General features: G+C 44.8%; 1 protein-coding gene and 1 long non-coding RNA gene across 2 annotated transcripts; both read left to right on the top strand.

The window, feature by feature from the left end:
* Positions 1-3,283: 3,283 nt before the first annotated feature.
* Positions 3,284-4,772, top strand: LOC135050817 (uncharacterized). The gene is made up of 5 exons (XR_010241846.1): positions 3,284-3,314; positions 3,721-3,791; positions 3,886-3,956; positions 4,070-4,181; positions 4,556-4,772. It is a non-coding gene; the product is annotated as an uncharacterized LOC135050817 (long non-coding RNA).
* A 2,167-nt stretch (positions 4,773-6,939) lies between these two features.
* Positions 6,940-7,458, top strand: LOC134992084 (KICSTOR complex protein kaptin-like; the record flags this gene model as incomplete). Its single annotated transcript, XM_063950761.1, has 1 exon — positions 6,940-7,458. A coding segment is annotated over one exon (519 nt), but the record flags the coding sequence as incomplete, so codon positions are not given.
* Positions 7,459-16,598: the final 9,140 nt, after the last annotated feature.

Genomic DNA, 16,598 nt, shown 5'->3' with positions numbered 1-16,598 from the left:
GGCCTCCCCGCATGGGAGCCCCAGCGTCATGCGGTGGATTTGGCAGAAGCCGGGGAGGACTTCTGCTCCTGGGAGCTTGCCACAGTTGGCAATCTTTTTCCCCTTCCCTTACCTCTTGCCGCAAGGAAGGATGACCCACATCCTTTCCGGAATTTCAGTGATCGAAAAGACTGCATTTGATATGGAGGCGTTTTCTTTTGCTGTGGAGGAACAAAAGGCAGAAAAGAGGACTTACCCGCGGTAGCTGTAGAAACCAGGTCCGCGAGGCCTTCACCAAACAAAACCCCACCCTTGTAGGGCAGAGCCTCCATAGCCTTCTTAGAATCAGCATCACCATTCCATTGATGAGTCCACAACGCCCTTTTAGCCGAGACTGCCATGGCATTGGCCCTTGATCCCAAGAGGCCAATATCCCTCGCCGTTTCTTTTAAATAGACTGCAGCATCCCTGATATGACCCAGAGTCAACAGCATGCTATCCCGATCCAGGGTGTCTATGTCCGATGACAAGTTATCCGCCCATTTTTCAATCGCGTTACTCACCCTCGCCGAAGCGACAGCCGGTCTGAGGAGTGTACCTGTCGTGACATAAATAGATTTCAAGGTAGCTTCCTGCCTCCGATCAGCAGGATCTTTAAGGGACGCCATTTCAGGAGATGGTACCGCCACTTTCTTGGATAAGCACGCTAGAGCTTTGTCTACCGTGGGTGTTGCCTCCCACCCAGCCCTATCCTGAGAAGGAAGCGGATATGCCATAGCAATTCTCCTGGGAATGTGCCACCTCTTGTCTGGCGTTTCCCAGGCTTTTTCAAAAAGGGCATTCAGTTCATGAGAGGGAGGGAATGTAACCTCCGGTTTCTTCTCCTTATACATACAGACCCTTGTCTCAGGGACAGCGGGGTCTTCCGTAATATGTAACACGTCTTTTATAGCCACAATCATGTACTGAATACTCTTAGCCACGTTAGGATGTAACTTTGCATCATTATAGTCGACACTGGAATCAGAATTCGTGTCGGTATCAGTGTCTGCTATCTGGGTAAATGAACGTTTTTGGGACCCCGAGGTGGCCTGAGTGTGTGGTACCACGTCTCCCATGGATTGCCTCCATGCTTGGTTCTGAGACTCAGATTTGTCCAACCTCTTGTGCAACAAAGCCACACTGGTATTCAACACATTCCACATATCAACCCAATCAGCAGTCGGCGGTGCCGACAGAGTCACTCCTTCATTTTGTTCAGCTCTCACACTAACCTCCTCCTGGGAAGAGCATCCAGTTTCTGCCATGTCGACACAACGTACCGACACCCCCACACACACTGGGCTAAAGGGGACAGACCCACAATAAGGCCTTTCAGAGAGACAGAGAAGGAGTTTGCCAGCTCACACCCAGCGCCACACCAGTCTGAAAACACAATGCCCCAGACCTATAAGCGCTTGTAATATAAAACAACCAATCACCAAATTATGTGCCCCCCCTTCGTTTTTAGCACCCTGTTACTTGTGACAGCAGTGGAAGGGCCAGGAGCAGCGTCTCTGCAGCAAGCTGTGGAGAGAAGATGGCGCTGGTCAGAGCTGAGGAGGAAGCCCCCGCCCCCTACAATGCGCGCTTCGGTCCCGCTATAATTATACTGGCGGGGGTTTCAAAACAGGGGGTTTCAAAACAGTGCCTATGCACTTTATTTTAGCCAGATATTGCCCCAAAGAGGTTTATATTGCAGCTCAGGGCGCCCCCCCTGTGCTTCTGCCGCCTTCCGATGTCTTCTTTGCTTTGGTTACTCACCTGTCTTCAATCTTCTGGCTCTGTGAGGGGGACGGCGGCGCGGCTCCGGGAACGAGCAGCTAGGCGACCCAAGTGATCGGATCCCCTGGAGCTAATGGTGTCCAGTAGCCTAAGAGCCTATCAGTCTCACAGAAGTAGGTCTGCTTCTCTCCCCTCAGTCCCACGATGCAGGGAGCCTGTTGCCAGCAGTGCTCCCTGAAAAAAAATAAACCTAACAAAAGTCTTTTAGAGAAACTCAGTAGAGCTCCCCTAGAGTGTGACCAGTCTCCTCTGGGCACAGAATCTAACTGAGGTCTGGAGGAGGGGCATAGAGGGAGGAGCCAGTTCACACCCATTCAAAGTCTTATAGTGTGCCCATGTCTCCTGCGGATCCCATCTATACCCCATGGTCCTTTTGGTGTCCCCAGCATCCTCTAGGACGAAGGAGAAATGGCGCTGAATGCTACTGGGTCCGCTCTGAGAAGAAACTCCTAGGATTATACTGGCATGAGGATTTATGCTGGCTGAGATACCGGGACCCCGACAGGCTGTGTGACCAGTGTAGGGGCTGGCTCAGGGCGCCCCTCACAGTGCCGCACTATGTACCGCTGAGCCTCCGGAGTCAGTTAATACTGCGCTCCTACCCTGATGCCACCAACTTCACACCGGCCCCCCGCTTGCTAGGGGGGTCGGTGACTCACTCGCCACTGATCTTCAGCTCTGTAAGGGGGTGGCAGGGAACGATCTATTCCCTCAGGAGCTCAGTGTCCTGTCAGCGGAGATAGTGGCTCAGACCCCACAGGGCGGACACTACTCCCCCCCTTTAGTCCCACGAAGCAGGTAGGCTGTTGCCAGCAGCCTCCCTGTAAAATAATTAACTCTAAAATAAACTTTACTAGAGAAACTCTGGAGAGCTCCCCTAGTGTTCTTGTCCCAGCGCGGCGGGATTAGTTTATCACGAAAACACTGTTTAAGGGGATAAGTTTCCCCACTACTGAGGTGTTTATAATTCACACCAGGACAGCTTTTTCACACTTTGTTTGTAATGCACAGAGGAGATTAATGTTATTATACTTATAATGATAGAGATTAGGTCTGTTTCCACTGAACCAGTTTTATTGGTGAATAGCCCTGTCAATCATGTCAGTCAGGTCTGTAACGACCAGATGCATTATGGGACGTATGGGATAGAGATTAGGTCTGTTTTCACTGAACCAGTTTTATTGGTGAGTAGCCCTGTCAATCATGTCAGTTTGGTCTGTAACGACCAGATGCATTATGGGATGTATTTACAATTAAGTTTTTTTTTATCCCGTATAGTGTATTATAAAAGTTCACTTTAAGGCCATCAATTTTCTCACTTTAATGTTTAATCACTGTAACGATTTCAGCTAGTAACATAGGTCTTATTCCAATATTATTTAAGGTTTTTAATACCCCAATCACTGCATTACGGGAAGTGAGGTCACTTCTGTTTCCTATTTAAGGGTAAGTCTCAGCACACAGCCTCATTACACTGATTGTGACTTGAAGCTATTGTAGCTACTGGTAAGGTAAGATTTATTATTTGTGAGCACCGCTTTTAAATATGGCTCCATTTAGCACTTTATGTGAATGGAATCCCTTGTTTTCACTATGTCCTGCTTATTTTGTAAATAGGGGGTGTTATTATGACTATTAGTAACAATATGAAAGTTTATTAATATTATCTTATGAGATGATGAGAATTAACTCAACGTTCTGAATTTCAAGGATAACATATGGTTATCCGTATTTTTAATACGTTTTATACCCCCTTGGGGAACTAATTTCACGTAGGATTTAATCGAATTAATGAATTTTCGAAACTAGTGTATCCTTCTCTCCCCCTTTCTAAAGGGAGTTTCTTAAATTAAAACTTCTCACACCTGTTATGAGCAAGTTCTCTGTCTCAAGAATCATATTCCTCTAATTTACCAGGTTACACACGCATATGAAATTGTGGTAGACCTGTGTATTTGAACTTGTTATCCAAATCCCTGAATCATAAGGTATGTGTTTCAATCTACTAGCACATTAACCAATTTATATAAAGGCTGTTACGTTATATATCTCTAATTAGTGAATATTAATAATTTTTGTTAGGTCGCATACCTATATGAACTTGCATTCAGGCCTATGCGTTTGAACTTGTTATTCAAGCACTTAACCATAAGGTATGTGTTCAATGTACAGATATATTCATTTATTTGTTATTATTGAGCCCAGTATTATGCAGAATATGTTATTAATTGTTGTTAGTACTAAAAACGTATATTTCCCCAATTAGGCTTAATCTAACTTTCACTTGTGTACCCCACCGGTGTGTGGTTTTTTAAAGTATCCAGAATACGTAATTGCCATTTCATTGATGCACTAACAGTATTTATCAAGCACTAGAGGTATGCCATATGTAATTATTATGTTCTTGTGATGATGAACTCCTCTTTATGTGTCTTTTTCTTTCTCTTTGGTATAATTGCGAATTCTTTGTTCTGAGATTGTATCACATAATTGTTTTCCATGGGTGTATTTTAAGATCATCCTCCTTGTATGTTATACCATATGTGTATGTATATTTTATCCATATATATATATATATATATATATATATATATATATATATATATATATATATATATATATATATATTGTTTGTTTTGCCCATGTTTTAAGTTCTGTCTTGCATTTTTCCTCGTTTATTGACATGTTCCCTCATATTATTGTTTTAATCAGGATAATATTCTGATATAATATTTTATATATATATTTTTAGACATACCCCTGATGAAGTCTTAGAGTAAGATGAAACGCGTCGGGTTATTTGTTCATAAACATCAAATATCCGAATTGTCATAGGAGAAGGAGGAATCTATCAAAGTTATTTCAACTGGTCCTCTGTACTATATGGTGTTATCTTCAAGAAGAGATACTATACCGTTTTGTATCATTGCTTTTATGTTGTAATAAATTTTTACATGGAACATGTTAAATGTGGTTTTATGCTCATGAATTAGGAGTAAATATCTTAGGGAGACTGCTGTTTTTCCCCATTGAATATTGGGTGGAAAAACAACCCGTGTGTGTGTGTGTGTGTGTGTGTGTGTGTGTGTATATATAGATAGATATGCACCGGAAATTTTTTGTGTTTTGGATTCGGACGCGTTTTGGCAAAACCTCCCGGAAATTTTTTTTGTTGGATTTGGGTGTTTTTTTTTTTTTTTTTACAAAAACAGCTTAAATCATAGAATTTGGGGGTCATTTTGATCCCATAGTATTATTAACCTCAATAACCATAATTTCCAGTCTATTCTGAACACCTCACTATTATTTTTAGTCCTAAAATTTGCACCAAGGTCGCTGAATGGCTAAGCTAAGCAACCCAAGTAGCCGACCCAAACACCTGGCCCATCTAGGAGTGGCACTGCAGTGTCGGACAGGATGGCAGATTTAAAAAATGGTCCCCAAACAGCACATGATGCAAAGAAAAAAAGAGGTGCACCAAGGTCGCTGGATGGCTAAGCTAAGCGACCCAAGTGGCCGACCCAAACACCTGGCCCATCTAGGAGTGGCACTGCAGTGTCAGACAGGATGGCAGATTTAAAAAATAGTCCCCAAACAGCACATGCAGCACACATATGGCTAGTATACTTGACGACACAGAGGTAGAGCAATGGACTACTGTACCATACTGCTATATATACTGGTGGTCACAGCATAATTCTGCACTGTCCTCCTACTATATACTGCGCACAACTACAATGCAGCACAGATATGGATAGTATACTTGATGACACAGAGGTAGAGCAGTGGACTACTGTACCGTACTGCTATAAATATACTGGTGGTCACAGCAAAATTCTGCACTGTCCTCTTAATATATACTGCACACAACTAAAATGCAGCACAGATATGGATAGTATACTTGATGACACAGAGGTAGAGCAGTGGACTACTGTACCATACTGCTATATATATATATATATATATATATATATATATATATATATATATATACACACACACACACACACACACACACACACACACACACACACACACACACACACACACACACACACACACACACACACACACACACACACACACACACACACACACACACATATATATATATATATATATATATATATATATATATATATATATATATATATATATATACACACACACGGTCAGCAAAATTCTGCACATTCCTCCTACTATATACTGCGCACAACTAAAATGCAGCACAGGTATGGATGCATAGTATACTTGACGACAGAGGTAGAGCAATGGACTACTGTACTGATTATATATATATATATATATATATACACGCACACGCACACGCACACACACACACCAAAATTCTGCACTGTCCTCCTACTATATACTACAATGCAGCACAGATATGGAGCGTTTTCAGGCAGAGAATGTAGATATTTTCAAGCACACTGAGCACAGATATTTTCAAGCACACTGAGCACAGATATTTTCAAGCACACTGAGCACAGATATTTTCAAGCACACTGAGCACAGATATTTTCAAGCACACTGAGCACAGAAACTGAGAGAACGCAGCCACGTCCTCTTGCTATCATCTCCAAAGCACGAGTGAAAATGGTGGCGACGCACGGCTCCTTATATAGAATACGAATCTTGCGAGAATCCGACAGCGGGATGATGACCTTCGGGTGCGCTCGTGTTAACCGAGCAAGGCGGGAAGATTCGAGGCTGCCTCGGAGCCGTGTAAAATTGGTGAAGTTCGGATCCCGAGGAAACTAATCCGCTCATCTCTAATAAATAAATAAATAAATATATATATATATATATATATATATATTATAATATTTTTTTTTTTTTTTTTTTGCAGTCAGTGGGACTCAAGCAATAAAGCAGACTTGGACTCCTGCTGGGTGCATCAATGTTTCGAAGCTTTATTGCCTCGTCACCAGGATAAGTGAAACGACAAGGCAATGAAGCTTTGAAACATTCGTGCACCCAGCAAGAATCTAAGTCTGCTTAATTGCATCCGAGTGCCGCCGACTGCATTATATACATAGGATTCCAGGCCAAGGGTATCCTGGAGGGTACCGGTATTTGTGACACAGAAGCATGAGTGCTGCCCGGTTGGAAGAGAGAGCCTGGCCTTAAGAGGGGACAGTTGACGCTGAGATTGTCTCTATTGATTCCTTCAGCAAGTCGCCTCCCAAGCGTGGGCTGGTAGTTGGAATAACGTTTATTAAGGATTCCGGTGATAAAGCAAGTCCTTTCCTAAATATATACTGCGACTATGAGCCTGGATCTGAGTATAATCTGGATTCCATTGCCCAGAGCTGCTTAAACCTGGAGCTGAAATTCACCCCCTTTCAGTTGAGTCACGCAGAGGTACAGGACGGAGACCAGCAGGAGACAGTGTTTTTACTCGGAGGCAACGATCAGTACATTCACCTGTACAAGGAGAATGAAGGTCTGCACCAGTTTGAAGAACAGCCAGTGGAGAATCTGTTCCCAGAGCTGAGAGATCTCCCCAGCAATGTTACCTGGCTGAGTGTTCACAATATTCCGGATACCCAGAGGCGCATTACAGCATATGGATGTCAGAGCGGATATTTCTGTGTCTCACATGTGGATCAAGGAAAGAGAGATGAAGGAAGATTAACAGGAGATCATTGAGATCACTGATGACGCCGCTCAAATTGTGACTTTATGCTATTCTAAAGGTGGTTGGAATTCCACCATACACGGTACAGTTCCACTTTACAGGGTGATATCAAGGGTGATGGTCACATTATATATATAATATTACACTAGGAGGCGCCTATTCTCACCTTTTGTTTTCTATATATATATATATATATATATATTTTATTTTTCCCCCCCAAAATGTCAGGACATGGAGCCTAGCCCCATCCCCCGACACCCACAAAGCCACGCACCCGAGCTCTGATTGGCTCGCAGATCGTGGACACTAAAGCAGGTGGAACCATCAGGGGGGAGGGGGGAAAAATATTGATGGCTCCCTACCAAATGGTTTTATACCATCGAGGTTATCCATCCATGGTACCATCGATGGTAACCATCAATGGATGGCCATCCCTAGAACAAACAAAGCCCATGCTGACAGGTCCGGGTCAAGCCCACTAGGAGCTCATTGGATGCCGGGTGTCATGTGTGTGGACAGGGCTTATGGAGTAAACAAACTGCCCCTGTAATGTAAATGGCAGCTTCACTGTGGCTGTGTTGCCTAGCAACACAGCGCTGGTGAAGTATCAGACATTCCAGTCATTGCACTAGTAGCACGGAGTCCCAGTGGGCCAAAGCAGCAATTCACACTGTGTGGAATGTGAATTGGAAGGACCACAAGGACTGTGTTCTATTTCATGACAGTTGGTGCGTTGCCGAGCAACACAGCGGCGGTGCAGAAGCATAAATTCCTGTCACTAGACAGGCGATAGTCTGTGCTACAGTAGCCACATGTGTGAGCTGATGTTAATAAAGATACTAAACACCCAAGATCAAAAAATGTGCAAAAGGACAAAAGCAAAATATGGTATGGGGCACAGTGAAATGCAAACACAAACATCAGCCACTACGTGCCCCGTGGCGGGGATGTCAGGGCATGATGAGTGTGTGTCTGTAATGAGTATAAATCAAATCCAAGGCAACACTAAGCTGTTTTTCCAATGTTTAATGTACAGTATTGTTACATTTTATCAAGGAATTAACGTACAACATTTTATTACATACATATATAGTGTCACACCAGAAGTGTGTTTTGTAAGAAGCATAATAAACACATGAACTTGTTACATATATAGAAACAGATAGAATTTTGCAGAGGAATCCTCGGTTGTTATATACAGTAATAGCAGTAGCGATAGAGTTATTGTTATGCATTATCAGAGACAAATTGTACTATCCAATCATGTTAATACTACAATATTAACATACCGTAAATAGATTAAGCCCAGTACTACCTCAAAAGAAAGTGCCAAAAATCAGACATCAAAATAAAAATTAAGGGAGAAATGCCATTTTTTGGCATTTAATATGATGTGCTGGTACGAGGCTGAAGTTAGCTTCTTATTCACTACTTATTCGGCTCCAGCTTCTTATTCAGAAATTATTATATTAAAATAAATTAAATAAGGATAGATCACTAAGTTAACATTGCATAAACTTCAAATAGTGTCCCCTACCCCAATTTACATGACATTTTGCATTAAACAAAACTGATTTGGGCATGAAAATGGTGGTAAAGCAGGCACAGACACCAGATTTCATCATTTTGAATAAGAAGCTGTAGCTGTGCAAGGGTTAAACAGCGTTGGTCAAAAGATTTAATACTTGAAACTCACACAGGGTGGTCACTTACATATCACCCACATGCAATTTGCCTTGACCAACAAGCATTTGGGCATGGAAATGGTGGTAAAGTGGGTACAGACACCAGATTTCATCATTTTGAATAAGAAGCTGTAGTGCACAAGGGTTAAACAGCGTTGGTCAAAGGATTTGACACTTGAAACTCACACAGGGTGGTTACTTGCATATCACCCACCTGCAATTTTCCTTGACCAACAAGCATTTGGGCATGAAAATGGTGGTAAAGCGGGCACAGACACCAGATTTCATCATTTTAAATAAGAAGCTGTAGTTGTGCATAGTGATGTGCACCGGATATTTGTCGGGTTTTGGCTTTGGATTTGGTTCCGCGGCCGTGTTTTGGATTCGGACGCGTTTTGGCAAAACCTCCCTGAAAATTTTTTGTCGGCTTCGGGTGTGTTTTGGATTCGTTTTTTTTTTTTTACAAAAAAACCTCTCAAAAACAGCTTAAATAAAAAAATGTGGGGGTAATTTTGATCCCATAGTATTATTAACCTCAATAACTATAATTTACACTCATTTCCAGTCTATTCTGAACACCTCACACCTCACAATATTATTTTTAGTCCTAAAATTTGCACAGAGGTCGCTGGATGACTAAGCTAAGCGACCCAAGTGGCCGACACAAACACCTGGCCCATCTAGGAGTGGCACTGAAGTGTCAGACAGGATGGCACTTCAAAAAAATAGTCCCCAAACAGCACATGATGCAAAGAAAAAAAGAGGCGCAATGAGGTAGCTGTGTAACTAAGCTAAGCGAAACAACCGGCCGACACAAACACCTGCCCCATCTAGGAGTGGCACTGATGTGTCAGACAGGATGACACTTCAAAAAAAATAGTCCCCAAACGGCACATGATGCAAAGAAAAAAAGAGGCGCACCAAGGTCGCTGTGTGAATAAGCTAAGTGACACAAGTGACCGACACAAACACCTGGCCCATCTAGGAGTGGCACTGCAGTTTTCTAGCGAGAGGATGAGTGCTTCCATCCTCATGTGAATCTGAACCACTAGCCATGAACATAGGCCAGGGCCTCAGCCGTTCCTTGCCACTCCGTGCCGTAAATGGCATATTGGCAAGTTTACGCTTCTCATCAGACGCTTTTAATTTTGATTTTTGGGTCATTTTACTGAACTTTTGTTTTTTGGATTTTACATGCGCTCTACTATGACATTGTGCATCGGCCTTGGCAGACGACGTTGACGGCATTTCATCGTCTCGGCCATGACGAGGTGGAAGTGGATCTTGATCTTTCCCTATTTTAACCTCCACATTTTTGTTCTCCATTTTTTAATGTGTGGAATTATATGCCAGTAATATATCAATAGCAATGGCCTACTACTATATATACTGCGCACAAAAACTTAAATGCACCACAGGTATGGATGGATAGTATACTTGACGACACAGAGGTAGGTAGAGCAGTGGCCTACTGTACCATACTGCTATATATTATATACTGTGGTCGGCAAAATTATGCACTGTCCTACTACTATATATATATATATATATACTGCGCACAAAAAATTAAATGCACCACAGGTATGGATGGATAGTATACTTGACGACACAGAGGTAGGTAGAGCAGTGGCCTACTGTACCGTACTGCTATTATATACTGGTGGTCAGCAAAATTATGCACTGTACTCCTATATACTACAATGCAGCACAGATATGGAGCGTTTTTCAGGTAGAGAACGTATAATACTGGTGGTCACTGGTCACTGGTCAGCAAAACTCTGCACTGTCCTCCTCCTATATAATACTGGTGGTCCCCAGTCCCCACAATAAAGCACACTGAGCACAGATATTTGCAGCACACTGAGCATAGATATGGAGCGTTTTTCAGGCAGAGAACGTATAATACTGGTGGTCACTGGTCAGCAAAACTCTGCACTGTCCTCCTCCTATATAATACTGGTGGTCCCCAGTCCCCACAATAAAGCACCCTGAGCACAGATAAGGAGCGTTTTTCAGGCAGAGAACGTAGATATTTGCAGCACACTGAGCACAGATATTTGCAGCACACTGAGCACAGATATTTGCAGCTCACTGAGCACAGATATTTGCAGCACACTGAACAAACTGAGAGAACGCCAGCCACGTCCTCTCCCTTTCATCTCCAATGCACGAGTGAAAATGGCGGCGACGCGCGGCTCCTTATATAGAATACGAATCTCGCGGGAATCCGACAGCGGGATGATGACGTTCGGGTGCGCTCGGGTTAACCGAGCAAGGCGGGAGGATCCGAGTTTGCCTCGGAACCGTATAAAATGGGTGAAGTCCGGGGGGCTTCGGATTCCGAGGAACCGAACCCGCTCATCACTATGCAGAACTACAGCTTCTTATTCAAAATAATGAAATCTGGTGTCTGTGCCTGCTTTACCACCATTTTCATGCCCAAAAAACAAATGGAAAAGCGCTAGAATCTGTAGTAGATATAATTTTTTTTTTTCTTTTAAATAAAAAACAAAATATATCACATATAACAAACCATTTGATACTGGCCAGCACCATTCACACATATAAAATATGCTCCATAGTCTAAAAATTATTAGATATATAAATGACAAAATGTACCACCACAGAGCAAAATACTGCAAGACTATTCTGCAACAAAGTCTCTTTATCTTATACTGCTGTAACAAAGTCTCCTTTGCTTAAGTCTCAATAACACTAGGTAGCACCTAAAGTGTTTAATATCCAGCACCTGAGAGTTGTTAGCTGTTAGAGTTGTTAATTAGCCTTTAGGCGTCCTTCAGCTTTATAATTATACTTCGCTGAAAACTCTCGCTGAGTTAATAGACATAGTTCATGCGTATTCATGCAGTATTAGTAGACATCATGCAAATGCTCATATCAGGTTAGTTTACCATATATGCCAATATGGAAATTGGATTAACCTCAGTTAATCAGCGGAGTTGATGGTATTCCTCCTGGCTGGAGCTCCTCCCGGCAGCCTTATCTGGAGTACATATACATTGCCTTTATAGCACTCCGTCCCCCTTCTAATGGCTTTGTGGGGTCTGCAACACGCTGGCCAGCGGATGTGGTATTTGAAAGCTGTATCCCGTGTGTTTTGGAGACGTACAGATGCGTTTCCCCGCCTTCAGTAGCTCGGCGGCTTCATCAAATGCTTGTTGGTCAAGGCAAATTGCAAGTGGGTGATATGTAAGTGTGAGTTTCAAGTATCAAATCTTTTGACCAACGCTGTTTAACCCTTGCACAGCTACAGCTTCTTATTCAAAATGATGAAATCTGGTGTCTGTGCCCGCTTTACCACCATTTTCATGCCCAAATGCTTGTTGGTCAAGGCAAATTGCACGTGGGTGATATGTAAGTGACCACCCTGTGTGAGGTTCAAGTATTAAATCTTTTGACCAACGCTGTTTAACCCTTGCACAGCTACAGCTTCTTATTCAAAATGATGAAATCAGTTGTCTGTGCGTGCTTTACAACCATTTTCATGCCCAAATCATTTTTGTTTAATGCAAAATGTCATGTAAATTGGTGTAAGGGACACTATTTGAAGTTTATTCAATGTTAACTTAGTGATCTATCCTTATTTAATTTATTTTAATATAATAATTTCTGAATAAGAAGCTGGAGCCGAATAAGAAGTGAATAAGAAGCTGGAGCCGAATAAGAAGTGAATAAGAAGCTGGCCGAATAAGAAGCTAACTTCAGCCTCGTTGTGCTGGTGGTCAATGTAATTGAGGGAGCCTTGGATGTTTTCCTTTTGTGCAAAAGTTTTAGGCAGGAGTGGATAAAATGCTGCAAGGTAAGAATGCTTTAAAAAATCGAAGTGTTAATAGTTTATTTTTTATCAATTAACAAAGGGGGTAATTCCAAGTTGATCGCAGCAGGATATTTTTTAGCAGTTGGGCAAAACCATGTGCACTGCAGGGGGGGGGGGGCAGATATAACATTTGCAGAGAGAGTTAGATTTGGGTGGGTTATTTTGTTTCTGTGCAGGGTAAATACTGGCTGCTTTATTTTTACACTGCAATTTAGATTGCAGATTGAACTCACCACACCCAAATCTCTCTCTCTGCACATGTTATATCTGCCTCCCCTGCAGTGCACATGGTTTTGCCCAACTGCTAAAAAATTTCCTGCTGCGATCAACTTGGAATTACCCCCAAAATGCAAAGTGAATGAAAAGAAGAGAAATCTAAATCAAAACAATGGGGGTAATTCTGAGTTGATCGCAGCAGCAAGATTTTTAGCAGTTGGGCAAAACCATGTGCACTGCAGGCGAAGCAGATATAACATGTGCAGAGAGAGTTAGATTTGGGTGTGGTGTGTTCAATCTGCAATCTAAATTGCAGTGTAAAAATAAAGCAGCCAGTATTTACCCTGCACAGAAACAAAATAACCCACCCAAATCTAACTCTCTCTGCACATGTTATATCTGCCTCCCCTACAGTGCACATGGTTTTGCCCAACTGCTAAAAAATGTCCTGCTGCGATCAACTTGGAATTACCCCCAATATTTGGTGTAACAGCCTCAAACAGCATCCATTCTTCTAGGTACACTCTTGCACACAGTTTTTGAAGGATTTTGTTCCAAACATCTTGGAGAACTAAGCACAGATCTTCTACACTACTACAGGGGGGTTCAGTACGATCTGCCGGCGACCAGCATACCGGCGCCGGGAGGCCGGCCGCCGGCTTACCGACAGTGTGGCGAGCGCAAATGAGCCCCTTGCGGGCTCGCTGCGCTCGCCACGCTACGGGCATGGTGGCACGCTATGCGCGCCACACTTTTTTATTCTCCCTCCAGGGGGTCGTGGACCCCAACGAGGGAGAATAAGTGTCGGTATGCCAAATGTCGGCCTCCCGGCGCCGGTATGCTGGTCGCCGGGAGCCCGACCGCCGGCATACTGAAGACCACCCCTACAGGGGGCTTAATGTGTGTAAGTGTCACTACTACAGGGGGCATAACGCCCGCTGTAGTAGTGACTCCTACACACATAACGCCCACTGTAGTAGTGACGCCTTCACACGTAATGCCCACCGTAGCAGTGTGTAAGCATCACTGCTACAGGGGGCATTACATGGGTAAGCGTCACTGGTACAGGCGGCGTTACATGTGTAAGCGTCACATGTGTAAGCGTCACCGCTACAGGGGGCGTTACATGTGTGTCACTACTACAGGGGGCATTACATGTGTAAGAATCACTACTACAGGGGGCGTTGCGTGTGTAAGCGTCACTGCTATGGGGTCGCTACGTGTGTAAGTGCCACTGCTACAGGGGGCGTAGCGTGTGTAAGCGTCACTTGTACAATGGGCGTAGCGTGTGTAAGCGTCACTTGTACAGGGGGCGTAGCGTGTGTAAGCGTCACTTGTACAGGGGGCGTAGCGTGTGTAAGCGTCACTTGTACAGGGGGCGTAGCGTGTGTAAGTGTCACTTGTACAGGGGGCGTTTTGTGTGTAAGCGTCGCTACTACAGGGAGCATTATGCGTGTAAGTGTCACTAGTAGAGGAAGCATTACGTTTGTAAGCATCCCTGGTACAGGGGGCGTTACGTGTGTAAGCATCACTACACGGGGCGTTTCGTGTGTAAGCGTCACTACTACAGGGAGCATTATGTGTGTAGGCATTACTGCTACAGGGGGAATTATGTGCGCTGTCCCTTTGTAAAGTATGGAAGGGCGCAAAAGTATAGTTTGCAAGGGGGCGCCAAATGCCCTAGCACCGGCCCTGGCCATATCATCACTCCCTTTTCTTTTTTACATTGAAGACAATTCTTAAGGACATTGGCTGTATGTTTGGGGACATTTTACTGCTGTAGAATAAATTTGTAGCCAATCAGACGCCTCCCTGACGGTACTGAGTGATGGATATTTACTGGGGGGGAGGGGAGGGGGGGTTGCAACACAGTGCTCACTGACAGTTTACCCAGCTCACACACACTGCTCACTGACAGTACACCCAGCTCGCACACATACTTTTCTCGCTGTCACTGCACCCTGCTCACACACACATTTTGCTCACTCACACTACACCCAGCTCACACACATGCTCACTCACACTACACCCAACTCACACAGGCACTCTGCTCTCTCTCAATACACATGGGCCCTCATTCCGAGTTGTTCGCTCGCTAGCTGCTTTTAGCAGCAGTGCAAACGCTAAGCCGCCGCCCTCTGGGAGTGTATCTTAGCTTAGCAGAAGTGCAACCGAAAGGTTCGCATCATTGCTACAAAAAAAGATTGTGCAGTTTCTGAGTAGCTCGAGACCTACTCCTAGCTAGCGATCACTTCAGACTGTTTAGTTCCTGTTTTGACGTCACAAACCCGCCCTGCGTTCGGCCAGCCACGCCTCCGTTTTCCCAGCCACTCCTGCGTTTTTATCCGGCACGCCTGCATTTTTACACACACTCCCCGAAAACGGTCAGTTACCACCCAGAAACACCCACTTCCTGTCAATCACTCTGTGGCCAGCAGTGCGACTGAAAAGCGTCGCTCAACCTTGGCTTTTGTGAAAGTACGACGCGCGTGCGCACTGTGTACCATACGCATGCGCAGAAGTGCTGCTCTTTCACCTAATCGCTGCACTGCGAACAAAAGCAGCTAGCGATCAACTCTGAATGACCCCCATTGCTCACACACATGCTGACACTACACCCAGCTCTCACACACATTCTGCTCACTCACACTACACACTACACCCAGCTCACACACATGCTCACTGACACTACACCCTGCTCACACAGGCACTCTTCTCCAGAGCCGATATAAAGGGGGGGGCCCGGGGGATACGTACCCCGGGCCCCCCTTTCCAAAAGGGCCCCCTGCTACACCGCAGATCGGATCTCTCTTCCGATCCGATCTGCGGTGCTGTGCTCCGCTCCCCGGCTCCAGAACAGATTGACATGCGGACGAGCGTCCGCATGTCAATCTGCGGTCTCCTCTCCCTCCCTGCTGTGTTGGAGGGACACGGAGCGCATCGCGCGTCTCTCCTGTGTCCCTCCCTGGCTCTCCCCCGGCCGGTCTAAGGAAGTGCCGTTCGTGAGCTCTGATTGGCTCACGAACCGGCACTTCCTGTATTAGACCAGCCAGGGGAGAGCCAGGAGGGACATAGGAGAGACGCGCGATGCGCTCCGTGTCCCTCCAACACATGGGGGGGGGGAAGCAGGCACTTGGGGCATATACCTGGCACTGTGGGGGGGGGAGATCTGGCACTGGGGGCATATACCTGGCACTGTGGGGGGCATATACCTGGCACTGTGGGGGGCAGATCTGGCACTGGGGGCATATACCTGGCACTGTGGGGGGGCAGATCTGGCACTGGGGGGCATATACCTGGCACGTGGGGGGCAGATCTGGCACTGGGGGCATATACCTGGCACTGTGGGGGGCAGATCTGGCACTGGAGGCATATACCTGGCACTGTGGGGGAATATCTGGCACTGGGGGCA

Source organism: Pseudophryne corroboree, chromosome 2, assembly GCF_028390025.1.
Source record: "Pseudophryne corroboree isolate aPseCor3 chromosome 2, aPseCor3.hap2, whole genome shotgun sequence".
Taxonomy (NCBI): Eukaryota; Metazoa; Chordata; class Amphibia; order Anura; family Myobatrachidae; genus Pseudophryne; species Pseudophryne corroboree.
The sequence above is the reverse complement of the archived record's forward strand: the minus strand, read 5'-3'. Positions and strand labels throughout refer to the sequence as shown.